Consider the following 16,030-nt stretch of genomic DNA (forward strand, 5'->3'; position numbering starts at 1 on the left):
CATATCTATATCTATATATAAATGTTCCAAATAAAATTGAAGAAGAAACAAAACTAGTCATTTACATCTGGATAAAAATGATAAGATAAATGTGTATTCAGGTACATGATGTTGAACAGATTTTTTTTCTAAGCTTAATCGATGATACATTGTACACAAGAGAAAGAAAGAGAGAAATAAGAAAGAAGAAAGATAGTAAATAAAATATATTTATTAATAATAAGTGAATATATACGGGATGTCCTGTAACTGATGATACAAGTAAGAAGAGAGTGACAAATTTTCATATTTATTTTTTTTTAAAACAAAGCCTTGTATGAACAAATTTTATTATACATTTTTGATTTAGTTTTTCATACAAAATCACCTTCTGCTCGCTTGTACCATCAGTTACAGGACATCCTGTATATATTCATAGAGTTGATATATAATATAATATGTGTCATATAATTTTTATTAATATTTAATTATATTATATATTAACTACGTTTAGAACAGATAATATTATTTATATAGAAGTGTATATGTACAAACGTATGTCAATAACAAATTTTCTGTAATTAAAAAAAAATACAACAAAAAAGAAGAAAAAAACCATAATATTCTAACGAAGACAATACTGGTGATATCAACAAGAAATAATCTCGACACCATTTTTTGTGCAATTATAAAGAAATCATATAGATATATATATGTATACATATATATAAGTATAATACTTGTTATATGACGGCTGCACCAACATATATATGCCAAATAAACTATATGTCACTCTTTATACACATGTATTAAAACAACTTTGAAATAAACTCGATTTGGTTTTATGCTGATAAAAAAAAAATTAAAATATTAAAAAACAAATAAAAAATAAATTAAAAACTGTGGCAAATTTTTTCAGAAAAAAATTAATCTACGTTTTGAAACGTTTTAATAATTTTATTGTAGAACAAGTAATTTATTCTCAGCTATCAATAAAGGAGATTCAAATTGACTAATTTTAGAAATTTTAAATACACTGTATACATTACTATCATGATTTAGATTGTTTTTGCTTACATAGAGGAGGACATTGAGGATGTCGAAGATTGCGTGGACCTATCATTCCTTCTTGTAATCTAGCACATTCGCTCATCCATATAGCAACACTTGCTACGTCTTCTGCAGATAAACGAGGACCTATACCTGTACACGTAATATAGAAAATTTACGTAATATATTACAACCCCATATGAGCCGTTTATTTCGAAAATGGTCTAAGTAACATTTGCGGGAAAAACATGGACTTAAAAAATAAAATAAAAAAAATAAAATAAAAATTTAAATTTAAATTGTTAATAAAAAAAAAGATATACCTGGAATATTTGGATAATACGAAAGTAACTGAGTATTAGCGATTCTGAATTTTTTTCTTTCTTTAGCTATCGACACGTCACTTTTATTGGACGAATTTCTTCCATTTTCGTCATCGTTTGTTACGTTCTTCAGTTTATCTTCGCTCTTAGATGATTTCGTTTGAGCATCTTCTAAATTAAAAGATTTACTTGCTTCTATTGTAAAATCAGAAGCATTGCTATCCTCTTCGCGTTTCAATGTTCTATCCGATGAAGATTCTTCTGTGTTATTATTACTGCACGAAATTTTATCTTCGTCATTATTCGAATCCTCTTCTCGAGTCGAACAACTTCTACTAATTTCTGGAGATAAGATCACTAAAGGGAGTCCAAAATCATTAATTAAATATTTAATTTATTACTTTTTAATTCATCTTGTTTGCACTAAAGTGACAATTCGAAAGATATTTACTGTTCGATGAATCAGCAGCTTCCTTAGAGATTAAATTCAAATCTAAATTTACATCAGCTTCGGTATCTTGACTAGTAATCGAATATACTCGATCAATAGAAATATTATCAATAGATTCATGTCCTTTCGAAGATGAACTACTGTTAGATTCGTCGAATACAAGAAATTCTGTTGGATCTTCATCCGATGAACTTCTTTCGCTACCATCGCATCTAAGACCAGCTAAATATCTATAAATAAGATTACAAAATAATTCAAATGTATTATTTGCAATCTATTATACTTTTATTTATTTGGTCAATATTTTAAAAATGTTTTTTTTTTATAATATTTTGTAAAATACATTGTTAATGTATACAATTATTTTGTTCAGTATAATTAATAATTTGTCAGTATTTTAATTAGATAATCAGTATTTATAATTGTAGTAAAAGAAAATCAGTATATATACTGATATTATATAATTATAAATATTCATCCAATAAATATAGGAGTCATATTTGAATGTATTATATTTAAGAGATTTAGTGTTTTAAAAAACGCACAGACCCATAAATTTCCATGAATAATGTAACAGGAACCATAGCCGATCCACCATCGGGTTCATGAGTAAATAATTCACAGATCATAATCATTGTCTCACGTAAGCTAGATCCTAAAAGGCCAACGGCTATTGCCAAAAATTTTTTCACTTGGCACTTTCGACGAAATTTTCCTATCATCATTATTAAATTTAATTCTTTACGATCTAGACACAAGCATTCCCAACGACGTGAGATAACATCGATAGGCAAAGTCTTGTTATAATCTAAAAAAGAAATTACCAAATTTATTCTTTTATTAACTTTTTATATATATATTTCTTATTTAAATTATTTTTATTTATTGTTTTATCTTTATGTAAGATAATTATACATCTCTCATTATTACTTACAACGTTTTATTGTTCGATAATTATTATTGTCTTCTTATTATTCCAATTATTTCTACATAAAATATTTTATTTTTATATACTATAATTAAAATCTTTTATTGTAAATAACAAGGCATGATTGTGTTCAACAATTTAACTTTATCTACTTCCACTTATTTTTCTATTTATATTCAATATAATTAAATAAATATCTTTCTTTTCTCATTAACAAAGATAAATTTTGTTAACAATCATGTGAAGATAAAAAAAACAAAAATAAATGAAAAATATCGTCGTACCTCCAAATTGACGAAGAAGAACTCTAAGGAATCCGAGTGTTAGACCAGAAGCTGTGCTTGGTGGTGGATATTCTAATCTTAATTTAACCGGTGGTTCCTCGCCATCAGCCAACGCACGAAAATACGCACTGGACCATCTCAAAAGATCATAAGGTTGAGTTCGTATAGCTGCTTTACAAAATTGTTTCAATATCGTTGGTAATCTCGGTGGTATTGTTACTCTCTGATCAGAAGTCCCTTGTTCTATCAATGGCATTGTTGCTTTGATAGATATTCAATGAACCAACATGTAGTCACGATTAATTAATGTCTAACTTATCAAATTCAAAGTTTCAAGTAGGAATCGCGTGGATAAACGTTGAAGAATAAACGAGAGCTGTGGCTTAGGCTCATTTTGTTGTCCTTTCTTACTATTCTAGATCACCAAGGAAACGACGTTTAGTAAAACGGTGTTGTAAGGAAATCAATATTCTAAGCGAGAAACACGTGTTCTAATTTTTAACCTGAATACCGACAGTCTTGTTGCATGCAAATTGGAAACAAAAAATTCAAACAGAATTAGGTTAATAAATTTATATAATATAAAAAATAATAAATAAGATAGAAAGAGAGAGAAAAAGATTATCATTCATAACGTTTGAAAATTTGTTTAGAATTTTATTTTTATTTTTATTATTTTATGCGTGACGCACAAATATAGTACATCCCCTGACAACGCAAGGGATATCTAGACCTGTTAATATTATCAAACTAGGGTTGTGATTACGGCCAGCATGCGGGTGCCCAGCTTTGAATTTGACCGCACTCCAACATGGAATCCCACGATTTTCTACGTCGAGGAACTTTTTCGAACAGTCATCGACTTGCCATCACTTTTAGCAGAATTAAGTGTTGCATTTAGGAGTACTGTGATCCAGAAGGGGGTACCCGTATACTTTTTTTAACTAATATCGATGACGTGTTGTAGGGTAGCACGCGACTATAATTATATCATTAAATTATTAAAGCGTGCCTATTTTCCAGGGTTAATCTAATTCTCGTTAGTGTGATTGGGATTATTAGAACTCTTATAATTTTGTATAAATTTGATATACGTGTATTGTATTATATTATGTATCGGAAGATAATATTTATTAGAAAAAACAAATTAGATGCGTGCATGATAATTACGATATTATATAAATACATCGCATATGTTTAAATATTACCATAACATTTATAAAAAGAACATTATATTTGTGGAATTGTGTCAAGTTACGATTTAAAAATATCGACCATGACGAAACGCGACTAACGATTTTTCCTCGAAATCCTATGTCGCATCTGCGTACTTATTTACAGCTTGTACACCCTTCGCTTGAGAAAATCCAACGAAATTCGACAATACCTCCAACGGTTAACTCGTGAGAAACGCGAGGGGAAAAAGTCTTTTAAAAGGAGAGCATTTTCTTCTTGCCCAGAAGCTTCGTATTATTAAAAGAATTTAACGTACATAAATACATTTTCCCTATTTTCTTTTCGATCAATTATACGTACACGTATATGTATGTATGCATGTATGTATGTATGTATACGTATAATCTGTATTAAATCAACGAAAGTATTCAAACGAGAAGAATTATTTAAATTTTCACACGGTCCCGATCGAATCCCGCCATATTTAAAACCCGTTTCGTTTGATATTACGAAAGGGATGATGATGACGAAGACGATCATGTCCTGAATCTTTCCCAACAAAAAATTTAACAAAAAATCTAAACAAAGTGAACAAGGATGAACGAATAAAAGACGTTCCCACAGTGTCTCGTCCTTATGGTGTTCTTATTATGTAAATTTCGAGGAGCACGTGCCTCTCTTCGGTAACGTCTTTTCTAACAGTAGGATCACGTAGTTTCTTATTTTCTTTCTATGGCAGAAAGAGAGAGAGAGAAAGAGAGAGAAACGGTCCGTGGATAAAAATGGTCAACGTCTAGTAAGACCTGTGTAACTGGATATCAAATCTTGCCCAAGGGCAATTCGCACGGCTATTTAAATTATTGTAAGTGAACGAAGAAAAAAAAAAGAAACAAACATATTTCGCGTCGATTTAACTTCCAGTTCTTTAGAATTTAACTGCACGTTTATTTTTAAAAACAAGTTCAACTAACGTTCTCATTCATTGTGTAACATTTTTGAATTATTAACTAAATCAAATGACCGTTGAATTGATTTATATGCATGCACATATATCGAATTTGATATTTTTAATTAGATTTTGTAAATAATTTGTTATTTCTAATTATTTTTATTTATGATAACAAAACTATTAAAGTTAACGTAACGTGTTTTAATTCAATATTATTGAAATGTAACAAATTATGTATACCGAAATGGACAAAATAATATTTCGTTAATTATTATTGAAATAAAATTACAAATAAAAATATTTCGAATATAAGAGAGAACATTTCTAAGAATGTAAATAAATTGAAACGTCAGTTAAACATACGTCGGTTATAAGCACGGATAAAATCAGTTTATCTGAAGCAAGGAGAGCACCTGGAAGTTAAGGGGTCCAGTTGGTGAATTTGTAGGGTAAGTTCCCATAGTTCAAGGGAAAGGAAGAGAAAAGAGAAAAATCGAACTTTGACGCAAGCAACAGGCACGAAACGTAGGAACAGGTATATAGAACCTACTGACGGATATCTGTTAGAGGGTCGATTTCTCCCCTTGTCAGGGTGAGATCAGGAACATTGCTTTGGAATAGGGGAAAACAGGACCAAATGCAGAAGGAGAAGAAGAAGCAGTGGAAGAAGAAGAAGAAGAAGAAGAAGAGGAGGAGCAATTAAAAAAAAAAGAAAATAAAAGGAAGGGAGAGAGACCGGTCCTGCAGAAGGTAGTATTGTGTTGAGCCCTTTTTCCCAGGACCTTCTCTCCCCCAAGTGTACGAATGAGACCCACATGTGTGTCCTTGGGTGGGGCCCTTCTTCCAAGGTATATAAGGACTGCCAGTGGCAAACAGAAGCACAGAACAGCTCGATCGTCTGTGGAGAGAGCATCGAGAGAGCATCGTGAGAGCATCGTTACAAAGTATTGTGGCTCTCTCCTCTCTCTCTCTCTCCCTCTCTCCTTTACTTTCGATCTTCATCATCGTCATCGTCATATTTGGACATCTTCTACCATAACGGGAGTCAGCGAGAAGGAAGAGCCATGATCTACCAACGGTGTTAACACGATAAACAAAGAAGAAGGAAGGAAGGAAGGAAGGAAGGAATCAAAATGATTCATCTATCTAATCGGAGCTGTTCCTATTATTTTTTCTGTCGCAGATCAATCAAACTACTCACTTGGAGAATACTATTAAAATGGTGAGTCTTGTCTCGGCTTTCTTTTTTATTTTAATACAACTATCAAGCATATACGATCTTGGTGCTTCGATAGACTACACTAAAGTTTGTCATATATTTATCTTGATTTATTTGACATTGATATTATATTTTTGGATCTCTAAATAATCTACGCTGTTCTGCTTCGTGAATTCTTGAAAATATTTCAATTTCATCTATCGTTTTCGTAATTATTTTTTTGGAACGATCTTTGGTATATATATATATTGTATATTTATATATATATATACTTTCGTATATTTTACGAAGAGGAGTATTCACGAAACAGAATATCGTGATAAACAAAGGAATTCGTCTAAATTAATTAAAATTCGAAATTTCATCACTCGGCCCTACTCTATCCAGGTACTAAGATCCAATCAAAATTATTTCACTAAATTATCGTTTAAATTCATTTTAATCTTTCATTTGATTTATTTTCTTATTTCCTTATGTTATTTTTCTTTTTAATTTCTTTTTTCTTTTTTTTTTTGTGTTATGTTAGATCAGATTCACTGTCCTTTTTAAGTTTCTTTATTATTTAAGTAAATGATTATTTGTTTATATTTTAATTTTATTATTATTTAGTTTAATATTTATTTTCCTTAAAAGATGCACACACGCACACTCTCTCACGCAAACAAACTTGTCCATTAGAAAATAGATATATGTAGATAAAAATCTGGAACACTTTCATATATTTTGAACCATTAATTTGGTAACTAGATTCTTTCAGTTGATATAAATGATAGATTAATACATATTCAACAGTTGTGAATCATGTACACGCGAGATATCTAATCATTTTTATTTCTTATATCGTCCTGTACCTTTCACAAACACTATATTATATAGACACTAACTATCTTAGAAATCTTCTATATATTAGAATAGTTAAAATATTTTAATTCCAAAAGCAAAAGTAACAAAAGATAAAGTATTACGATAGTTTGGCACGGTAGTGTAAAACGCATTAATATTCCTAATAACGTAGATCATAAATAAAAGAAGCACAAAAGTGATTCAAAGAATGGCAAGAAATGAATTAGTATTATTTACGTACCTGCTGCACATTGTATTATCTTTCTATTATTACTATTACTATTACTATTTTTTCTTTTTACATTTTCGAATGTAAGCACGCCGCTTAGTAGTACCTAAACACGTACCTGTTACTGTACATTTTTCATAATCATTGTCTCGTTAAAATCATCTCCTTCTTTTTCTTTGTCGATGTAACGTAAATAAATAGAAAACATTATTTTTTCTAAATAGCTTTTGATATCGAGCCTTAGCAAGTAGTTTTATAAAAAGAAATATAATCATTCGAACCATGAGATGCATCCTGTAGTATTATCCATAAATTTCATTTCTACGTAGTTAGTGCTCAAAGATTTCTTTAAGAACTCGTTGGACTTCGTGTTTTATCTGTGGATGTCTTTTTGAAAGAAAGAAAGAAAGAAAGAATATTAACAAAACAAAAATAGAAAGGAACGAATGAAAAAAGAGAAAAAAAAACATAGAAAACCAAAATTAACACCGTCGTATACGAAAGTAAATATTACATTTTATAAATACGATCTTGATGAACGGTTTTTATCCTTTTTATAGTTAAAATAAAAACATATATATATATGTATATATATGAAAAAGAGAGTAACACAGATACGAATACATGCAAAATCATATAACAAAAATAATAATTTGTTGAAAGGCATATCATCGGATAAACTGGCCAAGTTGTCGTCAAAAAAATGAAAACAAATAAAAACAAAAAGAAAAATGTTTTTTGATTCAAGTCTGGCAGATCTTAAAATCATCTAGAGCATTTATATATTTTTTCTTTCTATAAGTATATATATATTTTCATAATCTTTCTCTCATATTATTTTTATTCTAATTTATTTACACATACATAAATATATATTATATAAAAATATATATATATAGAAATATTTGATAGATGATACGAACACGGTCGACGACTGAAGACATTGTGAGAAATCTTGAATTGAGAAATGTGATTATAGATTATTATTATTATTATTATTATTATAAAAAAAACTTAGAAATTAATAATGCAAGACTGATTTATATTAGACACGTTAGATTTTATTCTTTTATAACACAGTCCACTTTCTTCATGCATTGAAATGATATCAATATCACGTAAACGCAATAATCAGAATGACATAAACCAAGAAATACTTTGTATTCTGTAACCGTGACATATTTGCCATTTTATTTTGAAAGAGTAGAAAACATATACGATAATTGTTTTTTTAACATAACTGCAAATCAAAATTCATTATTAGTGAATTAAATGTTTTCATAACGTAACAATATAATTACACAAATATAGTCACTTCGTCATAGAATATTGAGCAAAGTATTATGACATAAATACAACTATGATATCGACACAAATGAAACACAATTGTGATTTAATGAATTAATAATAAAAAGGCATAGTTGTTCGATTTGATAATTCACGTTGAAATATATTTCATATTTGACATTATCTAAATTTCGAATGATTTGAGAGAAACGTTATTTGCAATAAAAGAAGGTACTCTGTTTTTATTAAATTAAAATCAAATATCTGGATTAATAATATTTACAGTATTAGAGAATAAATTAATAAATAGATTAATTGACAAAATTCAAATCTCTATTAATCAGATTAGCAAAACATATTGCATAGAATTCAAAACAATTCTTTTGGTTAAAATTCATTGTTAAAATTCAATTACAAACACGATCAACATTAAACTAAAAATAATACACAAAAAATAATAAATTAGATATCATTTTTACACGTAACTAATAACAGTTAAAAATTTCATGGGAGCTTTCATTATCAGTCATTTTCTTAATAAATTTTCGGCTTTATTAGAAATTAATGAAATTTTCCAACTTCACTGGCACCTTTGATCATTAAATACTGGATTACAATAAACAAATTTTCAGAGATCACTGATATGTTATAAATTTGAAATAGAACAGATTATTATAATCAAAATATTTAATTTATACAAATTTATGATCAGATCACTTTCAGAAACACAACATTAATACATACTTTCGCTTAAAATTCAGACCTATGTTCGTAAATATTAAAAACATATAAAAATAAATAGCTTATCAATCGAAAAAGTTGAAGACAGGAAGAAACGAAACATTCTTTGGACATAATAATTGAAAATAATATCACAGTCAAATTTTAACTTTCATTTTTTCCATGATACAAACTACAGAATATATTTCGAATGCACTTAAATATTTTAGAAAGAAATTTTCAACTATAGAAAATAAATAATTGAATAATAATTTGACTCGGAATAATTGAAAATAAATTAACCATTTTGACAATGTTGAGCAATAGAAACAAATAAGTCTAAAACTTGGATTTGGAATAATGAGAAACTTAATAATTTGGAACATTTGGAACCATAGGAAATATAAATATAAAAATATTGAACTTGAATTAAAAAACAAAATATAATACAACGAATTGATTAAATATATTTCAAAATTTCATTGGCCAGAAAAATTACAAAAATATTATTTTTGGACGTTACAAATCTCGAGATTATTTTCGGCATCATCAAAATCCGTTTCTATTGGATCAAGTATATAACTGAATATCAACAATTCTAAATGATATATACAATAGATAAGCATATAACAAAAAATATATATATATAAAAAGAAAAAACAAATTATTTTGGCAATATCATCCAAATTTAATTTCAGTGATTTTCTAAAAAAAAAGAAAAGTTAACCGATAGAAATCTAACATAATAATCAAACATAAACGAATTTGACAGAACAGATCCATTAACTCATATTTCATAAAATTATAAATCAAATTCTAATGAGATCTCCCAATAAATAAATAATATAATAGAATACAAATTAGATATTAAAAAAAAAAAATTATAATTTATAGTCGAACATCTAATTGACAATTAAAAATTGAAATCGCGAAACAAAGCAAAGTATGTGTCTCAAAAAAAGAAAAAGAAAAAAAGAAAAAAGAAGCAACAATGATTCACCGTATTAAATATTAATTTCAATAAACCATTGGCTAAAATACCGAAACGATTGGAAGAAAAAGAAATAAAATAAGAAAAAACAGTTCGCATTTTAAAGAATCTGTTGAATGAAATAATAATAATAATAATACTAAAAATAACAAAACGACAATAATAATAAAAATTAATAATAAACAAAATTGAAATGTTAAATCACTTCCGTAAACAACGACGTGGCAATATGGAAAATAATGTTAATTATACGCATATTTATTCATCCATTGTGCACATACTTCCGTAAGAGCAGCCGGTGTGACGATTATTCTTTTTTTCCATTGACCATTCGAACAACCGGAAGTGAACTACCCCTGGATCGTATTCTCATAGAGTAAATAGCGCGAAACGAACGTTTACCCCTCTCTGATTTCATACGACTTACAAATTATATTCCTGGCATCGCTGTGACGATAGAAAAAAAAAAAAGAAAGAAAGAAAGAAAGAAAAAACGAATAAGAAAATAAATTTAATTGAATACATCCAAATTTCATTTAAATGCAACCAAAATTACCACGGGGTTTTGACATAATCTGATTTATTGCGATACTATTGTAGATTTTCAAAAATATATTTCATTCGCATGATTCAAAAAAAATAAAAAGAAATAATTATTCATAAAAATATACTTCTCTTGAAAAATCATTCAATATTATTCAGATATAATTGAACAAATAATACTGAAATTTATTTAAACTGATCATCGGAACCAAATGTATCATAATTCATTTTAAAAAATCATTTCAAATAATAATCAAACAGCAGATGTCCCATTAAAAAACAACCAATTTTAACTCTATAGAAAATTAACAGTAACTTTGTATTAAAGTACATTTATTATTGAATAATTTCAAAATATGATATTTGTAAAAATTCATCACTTAAAAACAAACCAAAAAAAAAACACAAAGACAGAGAAGCAGGATAAAATCTCTTTTCAGATACGATTTTCTAGGGGTAGAAATTTCATGAAATTTGATACACCTAAAACATCTAACATCCTTTCTACCAGCTAAAAAGTAGTTTATTCATTCAACCGTATGAAAATAGCACACATACCTGCATCATTCACCAAAGATTATGAGAATTTGTTACGAAGTGTCTCATTTGGAAATATTAAATTCAATAACAGAGTTACGTATTCCTTTTGTCATCGAATTAATTGATAAAAAAAAACAGAGTACCTTCAATTAAAATTCTATATAAATTCTATATAAATTGAATCTATAAACAGTTTTGATTTTGATATTAAATGTACACCACAAGTAAAATATAACAAACAAAACAGTTTTATTTTCATACATTAAAAATTCATAATTCAAAATTGAACGAATAAATATATTTAATGTGTTGCGGCTATTGATATCAAGAATATTTGTTACTGTTGAAATTAATAATACAAAAAAATATATAACAAAATAAATCTAAACGTGAAATAACAAAAAATATGATTACGACACTCGAAGATACTATACCTCGGAAGATACTAAAAACTAACAACTGCTGATAAATGTCGATAATATTACCAAACAGATAGACGAAAAAAACAAGCAAACAAAAATCCCAACCGAACGTATGAAAAATTCATTAAAAATAATACAAAAGCCTTTTCTTAATCCAATTTTGAAAGTGCATAGATAATTTCGAGAAGAAAATTCAAAAAATTCAATCTTATTATCAACTCCTAACCCTTTTTTTCACGAGATAGCAGCTGGGCCAGTCGAAAAATAGGGAAGCTGAGTGAAAAAATAAAAAAAAATAAAACAAAAATAAAAAAGAAATAACGATTACGAAAAAAATATATAATAAAAAAAAAAAACGAGCAGAAAAATGAAAAATTAAAACAGATGCAACGTAATAATTGTATGCAACGTAAGAAGTATAATGCAATCGGGAATTCGATATTACAAAACGGAAACGAAGATATCGTGTTCTCCTCGAAAGTTAGCAACTAGAATAAGAAAGAAAGGAAGAAAGAAAAAATAAAAATAAAAATAAAAATAAAAATAAAAATAAAAATAAAAGAGAAATCTGACCCTCTGACCGAAGAAAATGACAAAGGGCTAGCGAGGCCACTATGAACACACGCATACATATATACATATACATATATATAGTGTGTAGGGAATATAAGAAACGACAAAAGGATTAAATTGACCCTACCCCATATAAAATAAATATCCGCTCTCGTTTCTCTCTTTAACCATATATGTAGAAATGCACTCATACATAGAAATAAAAGCAACCTAAATGCATACGCAACCTCGACCCATTCTCCTGTTCGGTGATGTAATTCTAGAGGTTCTCTCGAAGAGCAAGAAAGCAAGAAAGCCAGCCAATCAGTCAGCCACATTACCTTTTCTTATCAGACTCCATTCTGAACTAATGCAAATCGTGCACGGAAATACCGACTTGTGTTCACGCAATCCCCCGCCCCCCCCCAGTTAACCTCCATGCAACCCCCTTAAAACTTACTAAAACTTTCTCAACAGGTTTTCGTGTATTTTAGAATAGTCAAAAGTACAATGGTGTCTTCTGTAGAAAATTTCTTCTAACAAATTTCACCTTCGTATCCGTATACTTTGTTTTATTATAAATATTCTTTATGCAATTTTCTTTTTTCTGCCGAAATACTTTATTCATTTAGCAATATCATCGTTATCATCATTATCGTTTCATTATAGTAATTACCAATTTCAATACCTTACTTGTACTCTCATTTACATGTTAACCCTTTTTTATTTGTCCCTTCCATACCCCCCCCTCCCCACCTCCCCTTATCCTCAAGTGTGTTTTTTTTTTGTAGCTAACACTCACATCTTTTCAGGTTAACTGTCGGGGATCAACAAACTTCAAGGAAGGGAAGTCAACAGGACTACTATTTAACTGGGGATCATTAGGAGCCAATCAAGGATGCAGAATCAACCGGGTGCAGCTACAACTCTAATCGATAATTATACTTATAATGGTTAATTAATTATTCGAAAAGAAGAAGATGAAGAAACAAGAAGAAAAAAAAGAAGAAAAAGAAGAATAAGAATAATAATAAGAAGAAGAAGAAAAATACTCAAGATTGTATTACATCGAATTCAAAGAAGATAATAGAAATGATCGAGATGATAATCAAGAAGATTAACAAAGACTGTTCCAGATCAGAAGTGAATTGTTTAATATTCCGAATAATAATTTCTCTGAAAGTATACTATGGGAACATTTATTTAACGGGAAGCTATGAATTTCATCATGCTCAATGACCGATCTCTTTTCTCGTTGTTGTTATTATTGTTGTTGTTGTTATCGTCACCGTTAATGTTACATTAGACTGAAACAAATTTTCATTTCCAAGAAAAATATCGAAAATTAATAATCATGGAAACAACATGTATTTGACAATGGTGTGGATGCTTGGAAATAATCAAAGACAATAATCCGTTAGAAAAAGTCACAGAGGCATCGCGAAAATACAATTTTTAATGAAATAATCAAATCTAGAGTCGATACGCAAATCGAAGTTAATTGATACAAATTGATTAAAAAAAATTACATCGAAAAATAAAGGAATAAATATCTGAGGAATCGTTGACCATACGAAAAGAAAAAATATGGTTCATTAATGAAAATCAAATCAAATCAAATTCCAAAGTAATATCAAAAGAGAATCAAAGAAACTAACATAGCAAAAATACAAAAAAAAGGAAGCTAGTAGATCCAACTTTACAGTTTCTAACATTAATAACGCGAATATCGAATATCAAATATAATTCTAACAAATAAAAATAATTAAAGATAGTCGAAGACAATCCAGGAAAAAAGACGAAATTCAAAAAATCAATTGCACCTTATGAAAAAAAAACAAAAACAAAAAAAAACAAAAGCAAAACAAAAGAAGAAGAAATAATCGTATAACGAACTATTGATGAAAATATCCATCGAAATATTTATCGAAAAACATTTATCATCGATACATCATCTATCAAAATATCTACGAACAAAAATGATGGAAAAGATAGAAAAGAAAAATATTTATCGAAGTATCTGCAAAACAAATGAAAGAAATAAAACCCCAAATAAGATAAAAAACACAAATATCTAATAAAATTTCAACGTAGAAATAAGAAATGATAGTTGAAAAATACTGAACAAAAATCAACGCTGCACTCGTAGAAGAAAAGTAACACAAAACGCAACCAAAAAGAAGCAAAAGAAGAAAAAGAAAAAAAAGACGAAAAACTCTCTACCCCCCACCCCCCCAAAAAAATACAGAAAAAGAAACGGGACTCTTTTCAGAACCCTAATTCTTCGATACATTCATTAATTCATCTTCAATGACCAGGAAAAAAAAAATGAAAATAAATGGTAACTGTACGTGCGAAGAAAAAAAATATCAGATATTTTTCGAAAACAGTCAAAGAAGAGAAGTTCGATGAAACCACTTTGAAGCATCACTTCGTGGCACATCGTTAGAAAATAACAATTCAAATATTTCACAGCAGTTGCTCGGAAAAAGGAAAAAAAAACAAAGAAAAAACTTGAAATAAAATGTTGGATCGTTAGATGATCCAAGTCGGGTCGACAAAAACCATGATCATAACTCAGGTGATCTAAAACTTGAGATAAAACCATTTGAAGAAGCAGAATTTCTCTCACTCACGCAATAGAATTTCCTTAAATTTCTATACTTATTATTATTTACAGAAATATTAACAAAACTCTTCACACACACACACATTTTCTTTATAGAAGAAAAAAGCAAAAAAAAGAACGAAAGAAGAAGAAGAAGAAAACGAACAAACCAAAATGACAAAACTCAAAAGAAACAAATCGACAATATTTCTTCGTTTTCTAATGAAATATAATATATAAATCCTGTCGGGAAAAGTTCACACATATATTGTTTCTAATCTCGATACTCTCGCATATTTAATCGTCGTGTTTGAATCGCGCTACGTTCAACGAAAGAAAGAAAAAAAAAAAGTGAAATGATCTACAATGTCGAACGTCAGTTTCGTGCAAAGTTGAAAAAAGAATAAAGCAAAAAATGGATAGAAAAGTTCTGACGTCATCAAACGATCCACATCTAACGTACTAATTCTTTTAGTTAATCTCGCAAAGAGAGAAGCACAAACGATTACATCGTTGTCATGAAAGATATTTTTATTCGAAAGACACGTAAATATTCGTATAAATGAATACGCCCCTTTCGATATATTCGATATATCGTATTATATAGAATTATTTGAAAATAATCATTATCTTCAATATTCAATTAGCCCGTTGAGTAATAATGGAAATTAGATTCTCTATCGAAATGTTCATTTCGATTGGAAGAGTCGAGAAATTTATCGGGCCAAGAATTTTTCATTTGTCTCTGCATATATATAACAATAATTAATGTCAAATTAATATTTTATTCACAGTGAATAATATATAATAATAATAGAACGGAATTTGTTCGAATAATAGTCTGCAATATATAGCATCGTCATAACACAAAAATGGAAACAAAAATATATATATATTATATATATATGTGATCGATGTTGCAGCTACGCTTACACA

General features: G+C 28.5%; 1 protein-coding gene and 1 long non-coding RNA gene across 2 annotated transcripts; one reads left to right on the forward strand and one right to left on the reverse strand.

The window, feature by feature from the left end:
• Positions 1–921: 921 nt before the first annotated feature.
• Positions 922–3,365, reverse strand: LOC122524985 (ropporin-1-like protein). Its single transcript, XM_043647515.1, has 5 exons — positions 3,016–3,365; positions 2,353–2,611; positions 1,762–2,033; positions 1,353–1,709; positions 922–1,182 (listed from the first exon to the last, which is right to left on the reverse strand). The coding sequence occupies exons 1-5, from the start codon at positions 3,269–3,271 to the stop codon at positions 1,031–1,033; spliced, it is 1,296 nt and encodes a 431-aa protein (XP_043503450.1). The 5' UTR covers positions 3,272–3,365; the 3' UTR covers positions 922–1,030.
• Positions 3,366–6,027: 2,662 nt separating this feature from the next.
• LOC122524860 lies at positions 6,028–14,665 on the forward strand. The gene is made up of 2 exons (XR_006305651.1): positions 6,028–6,362; positions 13,299–14,665. It is a non-coding gene; the product is annotated as an uncharacterized LOC122524860 (long non-coding RNA).
• Positions 14,666–16,030: the final 1,365 nt, after the last annotated feature.

The sequence above is a fragment of the Polistes fuscatus genome, unplaced genomic scaffold, assembly GCF_010416935.1.
Source record: "Polistes fuscatus isolate 324 unplaced genomic scaffold, CU_Pfus_HIC Scaffold8, whole genome shotgun sequence".
NCBI lineage: Eukaryota > Metazoa > Arthropoda > Insecta > Hymenoptera > Vespidae > Polistes > Polistes fuscatus.

Coding starts and splice junctions, on each gene's coding strand:
- LOC122524985 (XM_043647515.1), bottom strand. CDS start 3,271: ATGCCATTGATAGAACAAGGGACTTCTGATCAGAGAGTAACAATACCA. Junction 2,034..2,352: donor TTATTCATGGAAATTTATGG/GTCTGTGCGTTT, acceptor TCTTATTTATAG/ATATTTAGCTGGTCTTAGAT. Junction 1,710..1,761: donor CTTTAGTGCAAACAAGATGA/ATTAAAAAGTAA, acceptor GACTCCCTTTAG/TGATCTTATCTCCAGAAATT.